This window comes from Orycteropus afer, unplaced genomic scaffold, assembly GCF_000298275.1.
Source record: "Orycteropus afer afer isolate SDZICR_OR568_19922 unplaced genomic scaffold, OryAfe1.0 scaffold00131, whole genome shotgun sequence".
NCBI classification, from domain to species: Eukaryota; Metazoa; Chordata; class Mammalia; order Tubulidentata; family Orycteropodidae; genus Orycteropus; species Orycteropus afer.
In genome coordinates, this window is record NW_006921718.1 from 1,893,775 (window position 1) to 1,914,141 (window position 20,367).

General features: G+C 38.2%; 1 protein-coding gene across 1 annotated transcript in view; it reads right to left on the reverse strand.

Moving 5' to 3' along the window:
* Positions 1 to 20,367, reverse strand: part of TMEM178A (transmembrane protein 178A) — an 88,046-nt gene that overhangs the window by 15,089 nt on the left and 52,590 nt on the right. The window contains exon 2 of the mRNA XM_007945044.2: positions 5,865 to 5,978. Coding sequence (XP_007943235.1) covers positions 5,865 to 5,978 — 114 coding nt within the window. The remainder of the gene's footprint in view (positions 1 to 5,864; positions 5,979 to 20,367) is intronic.

A 20,367-nucleotide genomic window follows, 5' to 3' on the forward strand; every position in this document is an offset into this window, starting at 1 on the left:
ACAGCGGCCCAATGTACAGATATGAGGGATCAGCTTATAAATGCCCTCTCCCCCAAAACATGGGGCTGACATCTGATCACCCATTTACCCAGGGTTGCTGTTGTCATTGTTGTTGTTGCTAGGTACCGTCAAGTCTGCTCTGACTCATAGTGACCCTGTGTACAACAGAATGAAACACTGTCCGGTCCTGCACCAGCCTCACTGTCCTTGCTATACCTGATGAACCCATCGTTGCAGCCACTGTGTCAATACATCTTGTTGAGGGCCTTCCCCTTTTTTGTTGACCCTCCATTTACCAAGCGTGATATCCTTCTCCAAGGAATGGTCCCTTCTGACAACATGTATAAAGTAGGTCAGACGAAGTCTGGCCATTCTCGGTTCCAAGGAGCATTCCAGCTGCACTTCTTCCAGGACAAATTCATTAGTTCTTCTGGCAATCCATGGTACTTTCACTATTCTTCACCAACATCACAACTCAAAAGCATCAACTCTTCTTCGGTCTTCTTTATTCATTGTCTGGCCTTCACATGCATATGAGGCAATTGAAAATACCATGGCTTGAGTTAGGCGTACCTTAGTCTTCAAAGAGACATCTTTGCTCTTCAGCACTTTAAAGAGGTCTTTTGCAGTACAACATGTCTTCTGATTTCTTGACTGCTGCTTCCATTGGCGTTGATGGTGGAAGGAAATAATATTAAATCTCTGACAACTTCAATCTTTTTCCATTTATCATGATGCTGTTTATTGGTCCAGTTGTGAGGATTTTCATTTTCTTCATGTTGAGGTGTAATCCATACTGCAGACTGTAGTCTTTAATCTTTATCAGTGAGTGCTTCAAGTCATTCTCACTTTCAGCAAGCAAGGTTGTGTCATCTGCATATTGCAGGTTGTTAATTACTCTTTCTCCAATCTTGATGCCACATTCTTCTTCATATAGTTCAGCTACTCAGATTATTTGCTCAGCATACAGATTGAATAAGTATGATGAAAGCATACAACCTTGACACACTCCCTTCCTGATTTTAAACCATGCAGTATCTCCTTGTTCTGTTTGAACAACAGCCTCCTTGTCTATGTACAGATTCCTCATGAGCACAATTAAGTGTTCTGGAATTCCCATTATTCTCAATGTTATCCATAATGTGTTATGATCCACACAGTCGAATCCCTTTGCATAGTCAATAAAACACAATTAAACATCTTTCTGGTATTCTTTGCTTTCAGCCAAGATCCAACTGACATCATCAATGACATCTCTCATTCCACATCCTCTTCTGAATCCAGTTTGCATTTCTGGAAGTTCCCTGTCAATATATTGCTCAAACTATTTTTTAATTATCTTCAGCAAAATTTTAATTGCATGTGATATTAATGATATTGTTCTATAATGTCCACATCCTGTGGGATCACCTTTCTTTGGAATGGGTACAAATATGGATATCTTCCAGTCAGTGGGCCAAGTAGCTGTCTTTCAAATTCTTGGCATAGATGAATAAGTACCTCCAGCGGTGCATCTCTTTTTGAAACATCTCATCAGGCATTCCACCAATTCCTGGATTCTTGTTTTTCACCAATTCCTTTGCGGCAGCTTCAACATCTTTTCTCAGTACCATTGGTTCTTGATCATATGCTACCTCTTGAAATGGATGAACATCAACCAATTCTTTTTGGTACAGTGACTTTGTGTCCACCTTCTTTTGATGTTTCCTGCATCATTCAATATTGCAACTTGAGGTTTGAATTTTTTCTTCAGTTCTTTTAGCTTGAGAAATGCTGAATGTGTTCTTAGCTTTTGATTTTCTAATTCCAGGTCTTTGTACATTTCATTATAACAATTAACTTTGTCTTCTCAATTTACTCTTTGAAATCTTCTCTTTGGCTCTTTTATCTTATCATTTCTTCCATTTGCATTAGCTAATCTCTTTTCAAGAGCAAGTTTCAGAGTCTCTTCTGACATCCATTGTGTTCTTTTCTTCCTTTCCTGTCTTTTTAATGACCTTTTGCTTTCTTCATGGATGATGTTCTTGATGTCATCCCACAATTCCTCTGGCTTTCAGTTATTGGTGTTCAATGCATCAAATCTATTCTTTAGATGGTCTCTAAATTCAGAAGGGATATTATCAAGGTCATCTAGTGGACTTGTTTTATTTGTCTTCAGCTTCAGTTTGAACTTGCATATGAACAGTTGATGTTCTGTTCCACAGTCATCTCCTGGCCTTGTTTTGGCTATAGATATTGAGCTTCTCCATTGCCTCTTTCCACAGATGTAGTTGATCTGATTCCTGTGTGCTCCATCTGGTCAAGTCCCTGTGTAGAGCCACTATTTATGTTGTTGAAAAAAGGTATTTGCAATGAATAAGTGGTTGGTCTTGCAAAATTCTATCATGCCATCTCCAGTGTTATTTCTATCATCAAGGCCATACTTTCCAACTACCAGTGATTCTTCTTTGTTTCCAACTTTTGCATTCCAATCACCAGTGATAACCAACACATCTTGATTGCATGTTTGGTCAATTTCAGACTGCAGAAGTTGGTAAAAATATTCAGTTTCCTCATCATTGGTTGTGGTGGTTAGTATATAAATTTAAATAATAGTAGTATTAACTGGTCTTCCTTGTAGATGTATGGATATCATCCTAACTCTGACAGCATTGTACTTCAGAATAGATCTTGAAACATTCTTTTTAATGATAAATGCCACATCATCCCTCTTCAATTTGTCATTCCCAGCATAGTAGATCATATGATTGTCTGATTCAAAATGGCCAAAACCAGTCCATTCCAGCTCACTAACTCCTAGGATATCAATATTTATACATTTCATTTCATTTTTGACAACTTCCAATTTTCCTAAAGTCATACTTTGTACATTCAATGTTCAAATTATTAATGGATGTTTTCAGCTGTTTCTTCCCATTTTGAATCATACTACATCAGCAAATAGAGATCTCGAAAGCTTTACTTCATCCACATTATTAAGGTCAACTCTACTTTGAGGAGGCAGCTCTTCCCTCATCATATTTTGAGTGCCTTCTGACCCGAGGGGCTCATCTGCCAGCACTATCTCAGACAAAGTTTCAGGACTATTCATAAAGTTTTCCAATACTGTCTCAGACAGTGTTTCACTGCTATTCATAAGATTTTCACTGGCCAATTCTTTGAGAAGTAGATGACACCTTCCTTCTTCCAAGACTGTCTTAGTCTGGAAGCTCCACTGAGACCTGTCCACCATGGCTGACCCTACTGGTATTTGAAATACCAGTGGCATAGCGTCCAGCCTCACAGCAACACACAAGCCACCACAGTACAACAAACTGACAGACGAGTGGTAGGAAGGTAGGGAGGGACTATTCTCATGGGTCAAGTCACCATGGTATGCCCAACTGCTGATTTTGTCTATTCCAAAAACAGAATTGTGTGCACCAAGCCAGGAACTTGGTCTCCACACTATGCCTGGCCAAGACCAAGAATGGACCAACTACATCTACCTGGACATACTTCCACTCTGATTGCTGCCCTACAGTTAGGTCCTATTCTCCTACTATTATCCTTTCTTTTTTTTTTCTATTTCCTTCCTTCTTCTTCCACTTTTTATTTTTGAACCAAATAAACCTTAAAAAAAAGTTATTTGCTAAATATCTATGGTCTTTCTTTAAAAAGATCCCAAATACACATCTGCTGACCTGATGCCAGATAATCAGCCAAACCCAGTTGCCATCAAGCAGCAGGTCTGGGCAAATGCATGTGAATCATGCACCCCTGTGTGTACAAAGAAGTAAAAAAGGGTGGCTTGCTCTGCTGTGGAAAGTGTGGGCCTCTCTGCTAAGGTAGAAATGCCCATGCAGCTGGCACCACACAATATTTCTGTGGCTCCTGGGCATCACAGCAGTGCTGCATAGAGGGCAGGTGACTGTAGCTTCCAGGCTGACCTGTAGCATCTTAGCCTCACACAGACCATCCCTTATTAAAAGAGGATTTCTCATTGCCAGCACAGAGCATTCAAAGTGAAGCAGTGCATCTTTGCAGTTTCTGCCTAGAAGAGGAAGTGCAGGCACCACAGAGCAAGGGGTCGGGGCAGTGATAATTTAGAGCAGCTGGTCTTAATGTGAAGGGTGTAAGTAGTTTTGAGACATCCACATCTGAGCAAGGAAACGTAATAACAGCTCAGCCACCATTATCTCACAACCTCCCAAATCTCCTGTGGTTCAAGTGATAGTTCTATTTTCTGTGACCATTAAAAGGCACAGAGTTCAGATATAATCCACATGAGATTTACATTAGTACCACACATCAGGGAAGACATAGTACAGATCACCAAGTGTAACTTTCTTAGAGAGAGCTATGCTTGAGGCTGCTGAAAGTGTCTTTCAAAGAGAACTCACCCAAAATAAGAATAATAATAATAAGAAGAAATATAAAAAGTACTCATTGCTGTCAAGTTGATTCCAACTCATGGCAACTCATGTGTTACAGAGTAGAACTGCTCCATACAGAGTGTTTCCTTGACTGCAATCTTTATGGAAACCGACTGCCAGGACTTTTTTCCATGGCACCGCCAGGTGGGTCTGAACTGCCAGCCTTGAAGTCAAGTGGAAAACGTTTTCACAACCCAAATATTTATTGTCTTCCTGGCTAACAACAGGATACAACCTCTTGGAGTAAAGCAATAAGGTTTTTGTCTCAAGAGCCTGTGATCATGTTTTGTCACCTCACTAAAGCTGGTAACTACATGGCTCTCTGAACAAATCATTAAGGCAAAGAACTTCAAAAATGCTCATAAAGAATTAAGACATAAGAACATTTACATAAGAATCTAATTTGGATCTGCTGAGCAATGATTGTTTAATTCAGCCAGCAAGAAAGAACTTTCAGAAGGCTGGGCTGAGCAATGATTGTTTAATTCAGCCAGCAAGAAAGAACTTTCAGAAGGCTGGGCTATTAAGAAATGAACCACATTTTATGCTAATGACATTTAAGTACAAAATTTGCCAATCATAACATTTACAAATATTAGGCCGTTGTTAATGCAGTATCGTAAGAGCTTCTATTTATGTGTTTGAGATACAAAACAGCCTTTTCCATTGATCTGCAAAAGGATTTACTTAAAAAATGAGAGTCTGCTTGAATTTCTGCAGTGGCCTTGGTTACCAAACAAGATCACTGAAATCTTGGCTGCTTATTTCATTGGAAAATGGCAATGTCAACCTCTGCTTAGGGTAAGCATGGAAAATAATTCAGTGTAGCCTTTTGCTTTCATGAGCTATCACTAAGCAGCTTGAATCAACAGTTTTCAAGGAAACATTGGCCCTCTTCAATTTTACATTGTGTGATTCTTTCTAGAGTTTCATATTTTCCTGGTGGTGAAAAAGAGTAGTTCCTACCTTTGAGATGTACAGGTAAGAGATACCCTCTGAGAAAATTACGACATACGCTTATAAAGATATTTCAGCAGAAATATCAAGTCACGGTAGCTAAAATAAATATTGTATAAACAAAACAAAAATAAGAGCACCTAAGGTATAATCTTGGTTTTATAAGACTAGTGGTAGGGCATGTCCTTATACCCAATGATTTGGTTAAAAAAAAAAGTTAAGTAGATTGCCTGTGTACAGGCACCACCAGCATGAACACAAACACTGCACTAAATCACAAAGCCTCGTAACTAATTTTCACACATTTGGCTGTAAATGAGTTGTATCCACATCACTGTGAAATGATCCTCTGAACCTCTTACCAAGTTTGATTGGGCCCAAGGGTCCCATGTGATAAGCACATCTTTTGGTCCAAACCTGAAAGAACTGATGGGAATACTTTTTGTTCAGAAAGACACCATTTCCTCTCTGACCCTGTCTCAAAATACTTACGAAGCAGATGCCATTCATCTTGCTGTATTGTCTTGGTCAAATTGAAAGGAATGTTTCGTAAGCGGATTGGCTGAGAAAAGTGGTACTTGATGGCTGTGCATCTCTGTGCAATACCTTGAAGGAAATAAAAAAAAAAAAAAAAATGCAGTTTATTAGCCTGTTCATTTGTAGTAGAATTTGGGAGAGCTATGACAAGATAAGAACTCTGGTGGCGTAGTGCCTAAGGCATGTGACTGCTAACCAGAAGCCTGGCAGTTCAAACTCACCAGCCACTCCTCAGAAGGAAGACTGGGCAATCTACTTCTGTAGTGATACCGCCTCAGAAACCCAGGGAGGGGTCACTATGAGTCAGATCTGACTCTACGGCAGTGAGTTTTTGTTTTTGTTTTTTATTTTGGTATGACATGTGGGGTGTCTGGAAGGGAGTAATCTCTTGATTACCCTCTTTAAGAGAGGCAAACAAAAGCAGTAAAATCTTAAAATATCAAACAGTTTTTTAAATCTTTTTTTGATGCATTAAATTTGATAAGGATCTATACTCCTCTAATTGTTTTTCTACACTGAGTTTGTATTAACTAAACACAAAACTCATCAAGGAGAAATGTCCTAAAAGGATACAGATGATTGGGAGTAGTCAGCTTCAAATTTCAGTTAACACAGATAAATTACACATGTCTAGCTGATATTTGACTCAATCTGCAACTCTCCAAAGTTTTGGAGGAAGTTGGGTATTTGAACACCTGAAGACATTTTCCATAAAGACAATCTTCTACATTATGATTTAGGTAGTGATTAGCTCTCTAGCCCACACACAAATCCCTATTTAACCTTTGTTGTTGTTGTTATTAACTGTCATTGAGTCAGTAGCTGACTCATGGCAACCTCATACACAATGGAATAAAATACTCCCCAATCCAGAGCCATCCCTATGATTGGTTACAGATTGGACTGTTGTACTCTATAGGATTTTCACTGGCTGATTTTCAGAAGTATTTGGCTAGGCTTTTCAGCTTCATAGCAACCTGCTACACAGGCAGATGAGTGGTAGCTGCACATAAGGTGCATTGGCCAGAAGTTAAACCCAGGTTTCCCACATGGAAAGTGAGAATTCTACCGCTGAATCATCAGTGCTTCCTATTTAACCCTAGAACAATGAATGTAATTCTTTAACACTAATTGTGCTGGCCTGAATTCTTTATAATATTGAAAAAGGAAGGGAGAAAAAAATACCTCTCCAATCCTGGTCTCCCAGCTAGCCCAGGAACAATATGTTGACATAGACAAGTGTGCTCATTCGTTTTTCCAGTGTCACCTTCTCTCTAGGCTTTGACTGCAGCAATTCACATGGAACTATTCTCCCCAAACCTACTGAATCTCATGAAAAGTACATATTCCCCTTTCAAATTAAAAAGGCGTAAATAAAACAAACATACAAAAACTCTTCTCTCATTGCAAGTCATCTTGGCCAGTTATTAGGAAAAATGTAATCTGATCAAATAAACTAATTTTTGAAAAGGTATGAGTGAATGGTAGTTCTTAAAAACTGTCAGCTATTTAAAAAAAAAAAAAAAAAACTTCATCAAGGCAAATGACAAAGTGAAATAAAAATAATTCAGGCATTGAAAGTGGAAGATTAATATTTTAGTAAAGTTTGCACTGTGATCAGGTCAGCCCCTCCTGTGAATGCACCTAAAGGGTTATCTTCCCCAAAGAGTCTCTCTTATGTGCACATTACTGTGTATAAGAATCACTTGGGGGGATTGTTTCATATGTAGACAGGTATTCTAAATCAAAATGTCTGAGGTGGAGCTAGGAACTTGAATTTAGAATAATATCCCAAGTAATTCTGATCCACAAAGTCCTTGAACTTCATTTTGAGAGAGAGAAAAAAAATGCTTAACTCTGATTATTGGAAGCTTCTTTTTTCTTTCTGAAACCACAGTTACTCTAAAACCTCAAAGCTACTTCATGTTTCTCTTTGTTTTTCCAGCATGGGTTCATTCATGACAGTGTTTGTGAGATCTAAGGTACTGGGGTGGGGGACTGTCAAGACAATGACAGCAGTAATATTTTGCATATAAATTAGGTATGTGAGGCAGAAAATGACTGGGCTTGAAAAGAGCAAACAATTTGGTGCAGGTACAATAACAGATAAAGATGACAAATGTATTAACTGATTACTTATGTATAATTGATTACATTTGTATTTTTAAAAACTATTATTCAATTTTCTGCAGAAGATGAGGCAATATGCCTCCATGAAGATTTACCCCATTGGAAACCCAATGGGGTCTCTATGAGTAAGAACCGTTTAAATGGCAGTGGGTTTGGTTTTTTTGGTATCAATCAATTTTATACTCATCCACTTAACTAACTTTGAGCCTCTGTGCAAGCAGTAAGTAAACTAAAGTAGAACTGAAGGTATGGCCCAACACGTACACAGAGCCCCTCAAGCATAGGTGGGAGATTTACTGGTTCCAAGAAGTTAAGGAAATCTGTATCTAATCATTAGCTGTCCACAAAGCTGACTGAGAAGAGACTTCAGTGGCCACACATGACAAAGAACACAGACTTTACAGAATTAGTTCAGGAAAGTCACTAAAGAAACAAACAGCAAAATAAAATCAACAAACTCTGGGTATGGGAGAGAAACTAATTTCCAGACTTGGCACATGATATTACTTTAAATGTCCAGTTTTCAACAAAAAATTTTGAGACATGCAAAGAAATAAGAAAGTGTGGCCTATACACAAGGGAGGGATAGAGGGTAAGCAATCAAAAGAAATTATTCCTGAGGAAGCACGGACATTGTATTTGCCTAATGTTGTTACGGCACATAACAACAACAATGTTGTTGTTGTTGTTTGCCGACTCATAGCGACCCCTCCTTGGGTTTCTGAGGCAGTATCACTATGGAAGTAGATTGCCCCATCTTCCTCCCGAGGAGTGGCTGGTGGGTTTGAACCACCAGCCTTCTGGTTAGCAGTCAAGTGCCTTAGGCATTATGCTACCAGAACTCCTATAAAGAATTTAAATCAGTTATTTTAAATGTGTTAAAAGAACTAAAGGAAGCCATATCCAAAGAATTAAAGCAAAGTAGGAGAACAATATCTTACCAAATAGAGAATAACAAAAAGTGATATAATTTTTTTTCCTCCAATGGACATTCTGAGTTGAAAAGTAAAATAAAAAATTCACATTTGGAGGTCAACAGATTTGACCAAGCAAAAGAAAGAACCAGCAAACTTGAATTTAAGTCAATTGAGATCTCAGCCTTCATGACCCTGAGACCAGAAGAATGAGACAGTGCCCAGCTACCAATGTCAATCACTCAGAAAGGGATCAAAACTGGAGATCTTGAATAGAGTGGGAGGAAAAGTGTGGAACAAAATTCAAAAACACAAAAATGACCAGAATTACTGGTCAGATAGAGATTGGTGGAACCCCCGAGACTAGGGCCCCAGGTTACCCTTCTGGCCTAGAAATGGAATCATTCCCATGGATTGGTTCTCAGTCCAATAGTAGAAAGACCTAGATGAAGAACACCTACCTCAAGACAATGCACCCACCTACTCTAGGGAGATGCACACCTTAGAGCATTAGCCATGAGACACCAGAGGGACAGTACTCACATGGAGAGAAAGCTGGACAGATAGGAATGCATATAGTTAAGAAGGGCACAGGGAGGGATAGTCACAGGGATGGGAAGGGAGGAGAGTTTTTTATGGTTGGGGATGGTAATCGGGTTGTGAAATCAAATGTGCATAAACTGTTAAATGTAAAACAAATTTGCTTTGTAACTTTATACCCAAAGCACAATAAAATTTAAATTTTTTTTTCCTTTTATTTCTGTTTTCCTTCTTCTTAGTTCTTCAGTCTTCCCCCTATTGTTTTTGTCTTCTTTCTTTTTCCTGTCCCTCTTCTTGTTTTTTCTTTCTCTTTGTATTCTTTCTTCCTCTTCTCCCACTTTTATTATTTTTTTTCTTTCCATTCTTCCCCAAGCAATATGGAGCAAGTGATCCTACCCAGCCACACCCACTACACCTGATACCCCACCCACTGGGTGAGGCCACCACCCACTTCAACACAACTATATCAAAAACAGTGGCCAATTCCACCCAGCCTGCTCTCAGCTGCTCTGCACAATCACAATCCAAAGACTTGCACCCAGACTGATTCCCACTCCCAAATCCACCCAGAAACAGATGGTGAGAACCTCAGTGGTACCAAACTAGCAACCAGAGTACACACCTACCCTTTTGCCTAACCCCCCAAAAAAACCCAAACTCATTGCCATTGAGTCGGATCCAACTCATAGCAACCCCTTCTTGGATCTCTGAGGCAGTATCACTATGGAAGTAGATTGCCCAACTTTTCCAAGGAGTGGCTGGTGGGTTTGAACCACCAGCCATCTGGTTAGCAGTAAAATGCCTTAGCTACTATGCCACCAGAGCTCCTTTTAACATATCTTTTGCCTGTATATACTAAAACAAAACAAAAAATCAAGGTAAAGCAAACCAACATACAATCAATAAATTAATACAATGTCTTGGAGACGACAGACAACTTCAAGTCACTCACACAGAAAAACAGGACAAGATGACTCAAACAGGTGAACAAAATAGAGGGTCAGAAAATCTTCAGATGAAAAAATCCTTTTGGAACTACCTGATAAGGAATTTGAAATAATTATATTTCAATGCCTTCAATGAACTGAGAAAAAGTTTGAGGAAACCACAGAAACACAATCAAGGAAAACACAGACAAAACTCTAGAAGAATTCTAAAAACAGTGCAAGAAAAAACTCATAAAATAAGTGGAAAATTAGAAGGCATACAAAAACAGCCAATAGAAACCCAAAAGATTAATAAAATTTCTGGAAAAGATAACATATTAGAAGGACAAAGGAGTAGAACTGAATCAATGGAAGATGGAATTACTTGATTAAAGACAAATCTCTTAATACTAATCTGTTAAAAGAAGAAGTAGAAAAAAGAACAACAACAACAAAAATGAAGAAACCCTAAGAATCAAGTGGGACATCATCAAGAGGAATAGCTTTACATGTGATTGGAATTCTAGAACAGGAACTAAAAATAAGCACCAAGGAAACTGTCAAATATCTGTTGGAAGAAAACTTCCCTAATATCAGGAAAAATGAGAAGATATACATTCAATAACTTCAACAAACAACAAATAGGATACACCCCAAAAGAAAATCATCTAGACATAATATAACCAAATGTCACCAAACCAAAGACAATGGAAGAATCTTCAAAGCAGCTTAGGAGAAGTGAAAAGTCACCTAAAAAGGAGAACCAATAAGACTAAGCTCTGGTTCTCAGCAGAAACTATGCTGGCAAGAAGGCAATGGGATAACAAATATAAAACACTGGGCGGGGGGGGAATAAAAAAATTGCCAAGCAAGAATTATATATCCAGCAACACTGTCCTTCAAATACAATGGCAAAATGAGGACATTCCCAGATAAACAGAAATTAAGGGAATTTGTGAAAAACAGACCAACCTTATAAGAAATGCTACAGAGAGTTCTTTGGACACAGAGAACCAACAATGGCAGACAATAACCAGACATTAAGATGATTACACCTGGAAATCAACCCAGAGATACAAGTATCAAAAATAAAATAAACCTATAAGACTGAAAACATGGAACCGGAGATACAATTTGAGAGTGATAACTATAAAGCAAAAAGAGGGAATAAATGATGTAGTTACAGAATTTCCAAATAGAAAAGAATCCAAGATGTTATCAAAATAGAACAGACTGTTTCAAAATTGAGAAGCTATAAAAAAATACAAGACACCTTCAAAGAAAATTAATAAACCATCTCATCAAAATAGAAAAGACGAAAATCATAAAGCCTCAATAAACATTAAACAATAACAATGAAAGAAATAAGAAAAATCCATAAGGAAAATGAACTCAGTACAGAAAAATATATTGAACAAAGCAACCATCAATAGAAACAAATGACAAGCAAACAAACCAAAAAAAATGTAGGAGTAGCAATATTAATTTTTAAGAAAATAGACTAACGCAAAAACGAGAAAAATAAAAAAAGACTTCATATGATTAAAGGGTTAATCTAACCAAGAAAAGAGAACCATAATAAATATCTATGCACTCAATGAAACCAAAACCAAACTCACTGCCATCAAGTTGGTCCTTACTCATAGTGACCCCTCCCTGGGTTTCCATAGCAGCACCTCTACGAAAGTAGATTGTCCATTCTTCCTTCTGAGGAGGGGCTGGTGGGTTTGAACCACCAGCTTTCTGGTTAACAATCACATGCCTTAGGCACCACACCACCAGAGCCCCAAAATACATAAATTGAACTTTAAGAAAACCTGAAAAGAGAAACAGACATCTGCACAATAATAACAGACTTTAATACACCAATTTTGACAGAACAACTACAATGAAACTCAATAAAGATACAGAAGATATGAATAACACGAGCAACCAACCAGCCCTCACAGATATAATACAGAATACTCCATCCAACAACAGCACAATATACACTCTTTTCCAGGGCACATGGATCATTCTCCAGAATGGATCATATGTTAGGCCACAAAGTGAATCACAATAACTTTTAAAACATCAAAATACTACAAAGCATCTTCTCAGATCACAATGCTATAAAATGAGAAATCAACAATAAGAAGATGAAAGGAAAAAAATATATAATTCATGGAAACTGAGTAACACCCTGCTTAAAAACTACTGGGTAATAGAAGAAATTTTAAAAAAAATAATAAATAAATTCCAGAATCAAATGAGAATGAAAACGCAATATCTGGAACAGAGCAAAAAAGTGTTCAGAGTGATCAATCATGGGAGAATAGAAGTACAGTGTTTGCAGAGGGAGACAGCTTAGGGAGCAGGAGTGCATAGGAGGGAGGAGCACAGGGATGAGGTAGCTATGGAGAGGAAGTAGAAAGAGAGCTGTTATGTCGTGGGGAATTGCAATGTCATGAGGCAAAATGTGTATGAACTGCTATAGGGAAAATGAACTTGCTCTGTAAACTTTCACCCAAATCAAAATAAAAATGTTTTTAAAAAAGTGCCCAGAGGACTAAATAAATGCATATATCAAAAAGAGGAAACAACCAAAATGAGCACCTTAACCCAATATCTCCAACAATTAGAAAAAGAACAACAAAACAAAACAAAAAAAAGCCTATAGTCACCAGAAGAAAGGAAATAATAAAGATTTGGGCAGAAATAAATGAAACAGAAAGCAGAAAAACAATAGAAAGAATCAGTAAAACTAGAAGTGTGCTCTTTGAAAGGATTAATAAAACTGACAAACCATGAGTGAAGGAAAGCCTCTAGCTCCAGTGGGCTGGGAGCTGGAGGCAAAGCTGAACCCCAAGGTTGAGGGGCTTTCACCCAGCCCCTAAAGCTGGGCACTTTGCATGTGGACTTAAAGCCTCCAAATTGTAAGAATAAATTCCTGTTTGTTCAAGCCATCCCATTTGTGGACTGTTCTTGTCAGAGTGGCACCAGGTAACCAGAACAGGGGAGAACTGATAATTGATAGAGTTGTTTTGAAAATCAAATAAAATGATCTATTGAAAACATTTTGTGATGTGCAAACTGTTATACAAATATAACTGATTATTGTATTTCAGCCACCCCTGGAAGCACAGAAAGAAGTTTATATGGTCTCCCTCCACCTGTCTTGCTCACACTGCCCCCCTTGTTATTTATGCTCTGTGTCATTGTGGCAGGGCTGATGAGGTTTGTTTGTGCCTTTCAATGTTCCTCTCCCCAACTTCCCATCAAAAAAAAAAAAAAAAAATTGACAAAACATTGGCAAATTTGATAAAGGAAAAGAGGAAGATGCAAATAACATGAATAAGGAATGAAATAGGCTCGGTCACTACAAAAACTATTGAAATATAAAGGATAATAAGAGAATGCTATGAAGAACTGCTGTCCAACAAATTTGGAAACAGAAGAAATAGACAAATTTCTAGAAACACACTACCTACCCAAACTAAAACAATCTGAGGTAGAAAATTTGAACATACTCATCATAAGAGCCACCAGCCACTCCTTGGAAGGAAGGTTGGGCAATCTACTTCCATAATGATACTGCCTCTGATACCCAAGGAGGGGTTGCTGAGTTGGATCTGACTCCATGGCAGCAAGTTTATCATAAGAGAAGAAATTGAACAGGTCATTTAAAAAAAAAAAAAACTCCCTCAAAAAAAGTACTGACCTAGACAGCTTCACAGGTGAATTCTACCAATCATTCACAGAAGAGCTGGCACCAATTCAACTCAGACTATTCCACAACATAAAAAAAAAAAAAAAAAAAAGGTGAGCTACTTCCATAAACATTATTTAAGGACAAGGAATAACTAACTGTTAATTTTACATGGAAAAAAAAAAGAGACCCTGGATAAGCAAAGGACTACTGAAGAAGAAAAACTAAGCAGGAGGTCTCACATTTTCCCATCTCAAAACCTACTATACAACCACAGTAGTCAAAACAGTGTGTTATGGGTACAACAATAGACACAGAGACCAATGGAACAGATTTGAGAACCCAGAAATAGATCCATCCATCTATGGACAGTTGATCTTTGACAAAGGGCCAAAACCCATTAAATGGGGGAGAGGCAGCCTCTTTTATAAATGATGCTATTGAAACTGGATATCTATTTGCAGAAAAATGAAACAAGATCCATACCTTACATCATTCACAAAAATGAACTCAAGATGGATCAAAGACCTAAATGTGAAACCCAACACAATCTGTAGGTTCCCTTTTTCACTCTTTTTAATAACTCTTTTGATGCACATAAGAATTCAATTGTTAGAAGGTTCCAGTCATCCTGTTTATCTTCTGCTGTTTGTGCATTTTGTGTTATACTTGATTATCTACTTATGCCATAAATTTAGCCCCTAAATTTGCATCTATTTCAACTTTGATGAACATAAGCATGCAGCCAACAGCCACATGAAGAAATGCTTGCAATCATTAGCCATTCACTCCCTCACTGTCATCGAGTTGGATCCGACTCATAGCGACCCCTCCTTGGGTTTCTGAGGCAGTATCATTGTGGAAGTAGATTGCCCAGCCTTCCTTTAGTCATTGTTGTTGTTGTTGTTGTTTGCCGTCGAGTCGGCCCCGACTCATAGCGACCCCTCCTTGGGTTTCCAAGGCAGTATCACTACGTAAGTAGGATTGCCCAACCTTCCTCCCGAGGAGTGGCTGGTGGGTTTGAACCGCCAGCCTTCTGGTTAGCAGTCAAGTGCTTTAGCCTTTAGTCCTTAGAGAGATGCAAATCAAAACAGCAATGAGATATCATCGCATCCCAGCATTAACAACAAAGTTCAAAAGCACAGAAAACAAACAACAAATGCTGGCAAGTGTATGAAGAAATTGAAACCCTCATATATTGCTGTTGGTGGAACTCTAAAATGATACAACTACTGTGGAAAATATAGTACTTCCTTGAAATAGTGGAAACAGAATCCTCAAAGCAACTCAGGAAAAATGAAAAGTCACCTACAAAGGAGAACAAATAAGACTAAGTACTGATGTCTTGGCAGAAGGAAATGAGATGTTAAAGTTACAACTTTGGTGTCAAAACTAGGGAAAGACACCACTAAAAAAGAAAATTATAGAGCAATATCCCTCATGAACATTGACACAAAAATTCTCAACAGAATACTAGCTAACAGAATCCAAGAACATTTCAAAAAATATGTACTTAATGACCAAGTGGAATTCGTAACAGCTATGTAAGAATGGTTCAATATTCAAAAAGCAAACTTACTCCATCACATAAATATTCCACCACATAAATAAAACAAAGAAAATAACCACATGATCATATCAACTGATGCAGAAAAGGCAGTTGACAAAATCCAACACGAATTCTTGATAAAAATCCTCTCAGCAAAATAGAAATAGAAGGGGAAATTACTCAACATAATTAAGGACAATACACAAAACCAGAGCAATGTTATTTTCTATGGAGAGAGACAGAAAACATTTATTTCCCTTGCAAATGAGAACCAGACAGGATGCCCTTTATCACCATTCATATTCAAAATTATGGTGGAAGTCCTAGCCAGAGCAATAAGGCAAGAAAGGAAAATAAAAGGCATCCAAGTTGGCAAAGAAGCAGCAGAACTAACTCTATTTGCAAATGATATGATCCTATACATAGAAAATCCTAGAGACTCAAGAAGAAAACTGCTCTGACTAATAGAAAGACTCAGCAAAGTGAAAGAGTACAAGGTTAAAGCAGCTAAATTCCTCTGAACTAACAGAGAACTCTGAAAAGGAAATCGGGAAAATAATATCATTTACAATAACCACCCAAAACATGAAGTGTTTAGGGATAAATCTAACCAGAGACACAAAAGAAATATGCAAAGAAAATGATAAAACACTATTATAAGAAACAAAAAGAGAACTACATAAATGGAATAAAATACCATGTTCAAGGATAGGAAGATTTAAAATTGTAAAATGACTATACTATCCAAAGCAATCTATAGAGATAATGCAATCCCAATCCAGATTCTATCATCATTCTTTAAAGAGATGAAAAAACTAATCACCAACTTTATATGGAAAGGAAAGAAACTCCAGATAAGCAAAGGACTACTAAAGTAGGAGGTCTTGCACTCCCTGAGCTTAAAACCTACTATACAGCCACAGTAGTCAAAACTGCCTGGTACTGATAGAATGACAAACACACAGACCAATGGAACTGAATTGAGAACCCAAAAGTAAACCCATCCAACTATGGACAGCTGATCTTTGCCAAAGAGCCAAAACCCATCACATGGGGAAAACATAGTCTCTTTAACAAATGGTGCTGGCAAACTGGAAAACTATTTGCAGAAAAATGAAACAGGATCCATATCTCTCACCATCACAAAAAATAACTCAAGATGGATCAAAGACCTAAATGTAAAACCTGAAACTATAAAGATCATCAAAGAAAAAATAAAAGCAACCTCAGGGGCCCTTCTAAATGACACAAATACACTATCAAAAATAACTAAAATGCACAAAGCAGCAGAGAAACTAGATGACTGGGACCTCCTAAAATTTAAACACATGTGCATCAAAAGACTTCACCAAAAGAGTATAAAGTGAACCTACAGACTGGGAGAAAAAAATCGGCAATGAAATATCAGACAAGGGACTAACCTCTAAAATTTATAGAAAACTTCAACACCCAAACGAACAACAACAAAAAAAAGACAAGCTATCCAAGAAAAAACATGCAGTGGATATGAACAGACACTTCACCAAAGAAGACATTCAGATGGCTAACAAACACAATTTTCTCCGTAAACTTAACCTCAAGTAACAATTAAAAAAAGACAAAGTACTGTCCTGGATTGAATTGCGTCCCCAAAAAATATGTGTTAACTTGGCTGGGCCATTATAGTGCTTTGGCAGTCATGTAATGAAGTAATCACCACCCCCAGGATGTACCTGATGTGATAAGCTAATCAGTTGTAAGCAGATTAGGTTGGCATGCAACATGCTTACTGAGGTCACAGCCCTGATCCAATGTAAAGGGAGTTTCCCTGGGATGTGGCCTACATCACCTTTTACCTTACAAGAGATAAAAGGAATGAAAAGTAAGCAGAGGAGGGACCTCAGTGTCACCAAGAAAGAAGAGCCAAGAATGGAGTGCATTCTTTGGACCTTTGGTCCCTGCACTGAGAAACTCCCAGACCCAGGGGAAGATTAATGCCAGGGCATGTAGATCTTCAAAGAATGCCAGGCCCACAGATGTTGAAAGGAGACGACAATTTCCCCAGAGTCAACAGAGAGAGAAAGACTTCCCTGGAGCGGGTGCCCTGAACTTGGACTTCTAGCCTCCTAAACTGTGGGAGAATAAATGTCTGTTTGTTAAAGCCATTCACTTATGGTAATTGTCATATCGCAGCACTAGATGACTAAGACAGGCATATAGAAAACAAATAATATAATAAACCAAAATAAAACTCACTGCTATCAAGTCAATTCCAACTCACAGTGACCCCCTTTGGGTTTCTGAGGCAGTAAATCTTTACAAAAGTAGATTGCCCAGTCTTCCTTCTGCAGAGTGGCTGGTGGGTTTGAACTGCCAACCTTCTGGTTTACAGTCAAATGCCTTAGGCACTATGCCACCAGAGCTCCTTAATAACATAATGGCAGGCATAGATTTTTCCTTATCAGCTATTACATTAAATATAAATAGTCAATCAAAAGATAGAGATTGGTAGAATGATTTTAAAAAGTATGATCCAGCTATGTGCCATCTACAAGAAATACACTTCACATTCAAAGACAAATAGTTTAAATAAAAGGACTGAACAGTACATATCATGCCAACAATAACCAAAGGAGATCCAGAGTGGTATATTAACATCAGACAATTTAAGACAAAATTGTTACGAGATAAAGAAAGAATTTTATAATAATAAGAGGGTCAAATCACTGTGTGGTGGTTAAGTTTGTGTGTCAACTTGGCTAGGCCTGGTTGAGTGGCTGGGCAGCTGGATGTAGTTTTCCCCATGATGAGACTGGTAATCAACTCCATGGTGGAATCTACTGAGAGCAGCTGAGTAGCTGCCATTGGGTATGTGGTCTGCTTCCCGTATATAAGAAACAGCTTTGGGAATGGTCTCTAGGTTATGGCATGCTTGAACCCTGCATGTAGCTGTGTCGTTGCTCAGCAGCCTGCCATGCTCTGCCAGCCTTGGGACTTTTGATGGACTTGAATTAATGGCCTGCCATGTGGTTTGGTAACATCCGGATTGTGCCATTTTATTTGTTGACCTTGGGCTTGTTAGCCTCAGCAGCCACTAGCTGCCTGAGTGAAGAGATGCCTCTAGCTTCAGTGGGCCAGGAGCAAGAGGCAGAGCTGAAGCCCAAGGTTGAGGGGCTTCCACACAGAACCTGGCACTTTGAACTCAGACTTAAAGCCTCCAAATTGTAAGAATAAACTGTTTGTTAAGGCCATCTTATTTGTGGTATATCCTTGCCAGAGTGGCAGTAGGTAACCAGAATACACTGACAAGATACAACAATTTTAAATCTAACACAGAGTCCCAAAATACATAATGCAAACTGATAGAACTGAAAAGAGAAATAGAATATTCAACAGTAATAGGTGGATACTTCATTATCTCACTTTCAAAAATGGTAGGACAACTAGGCAGAAGATAATCAAGTAAACAGACTTGAATAACACTATGAACCAACTAGAACAGACATCTGTAGAACATTCCACTCAGTAACAGCAGAATATACATTCTTTTCAGATGCACATGGAACATACTACAGCATAGACCATATGTTATCCATAAAACAAATCTTAATAGGTTAAAAAGAAGTAAAATAATACAAAATATATTCTCTAACTATCATGGAATGAAATTAGAAACAACAGAAGGAAAGTTGGGGAATTCACAAATTTGTAGAAATTAAACAACACAAGGTATCTTAGCCAAGTTTGTTGTTTAGAGAAACAACGTGTATGTGTATATAAGAGTTCTGGTGGTGTAGAGGTTAAGGTATTTAGCTATTAATGAAAAGGTCAGTGGTTCAAACCCACCAGCTGCCCTCAGAAGTAAGATGAAGCAGTCTGCTTCCACCAAGATTTACAGCATTGGAAATCCAATGGGGCTCACTATGAGTCAGAATCAACAGCAGTGAGTTTGGTTTTGGGGGTTTATGTGTATAAAGAGAGAGAGAAAGAGAGGGATGTTCTATATAGAATCTATCTATCTATCAAGGAGGTGAGAGGGAGAGATTTATTTTAAGGAATTGGCTCATGTAATTGTGGGAGGCTGGAAAGTCCAAAATCTATAGGCAGGTAGGTGATGGGCTGGAGATTCTTAAAGACTTGTGTCCCAAAATCTATAGGTCAGGTGACAAGCTATCAATTCCTGTAGTCTTGACTCCCAAAATTTGTAAATCAGGCTATAGAAAGAGGGAGGAGTTCTCGCAACATGCGTATTTATAGTCCAGAGGCCAAACATATTCTAAGGAAAACTCCCTTTTTTGTTGTTAAGGCTTTCAACTGATTGATTACTAAAACTCACTGCTGTCGAGTCGGATCCAACTCATAGCGACCCCTTCTTGGGTTTCCAAAGCAGTATCACTACAGAAGCAAATTGCCCAATCTTCCTTCCATGGAGTGGCTGGTGGGTTTGAACTGCTAGCCTTTTGGTTAGCAGTCAACCAAGTGATTGGTTGGGGCCCACTAAATTATGAAAGGTAATTTGCTTTACTTAAGGACAACTGATTTAATCACACGTAACTACTTCATAACAGCAACGAGACTAGTATTTGACCAAAAACTAGGGACTATAGCCTAGCCAAGTTGACATATAAAATATTAACTATCACACAAGGGAAATTAGAAAATATTGAGATGAATGAAAATGAAATCACAGCATACCAAAACTTGTGGGATGTAACTAAAGCAGTGCCTAGAA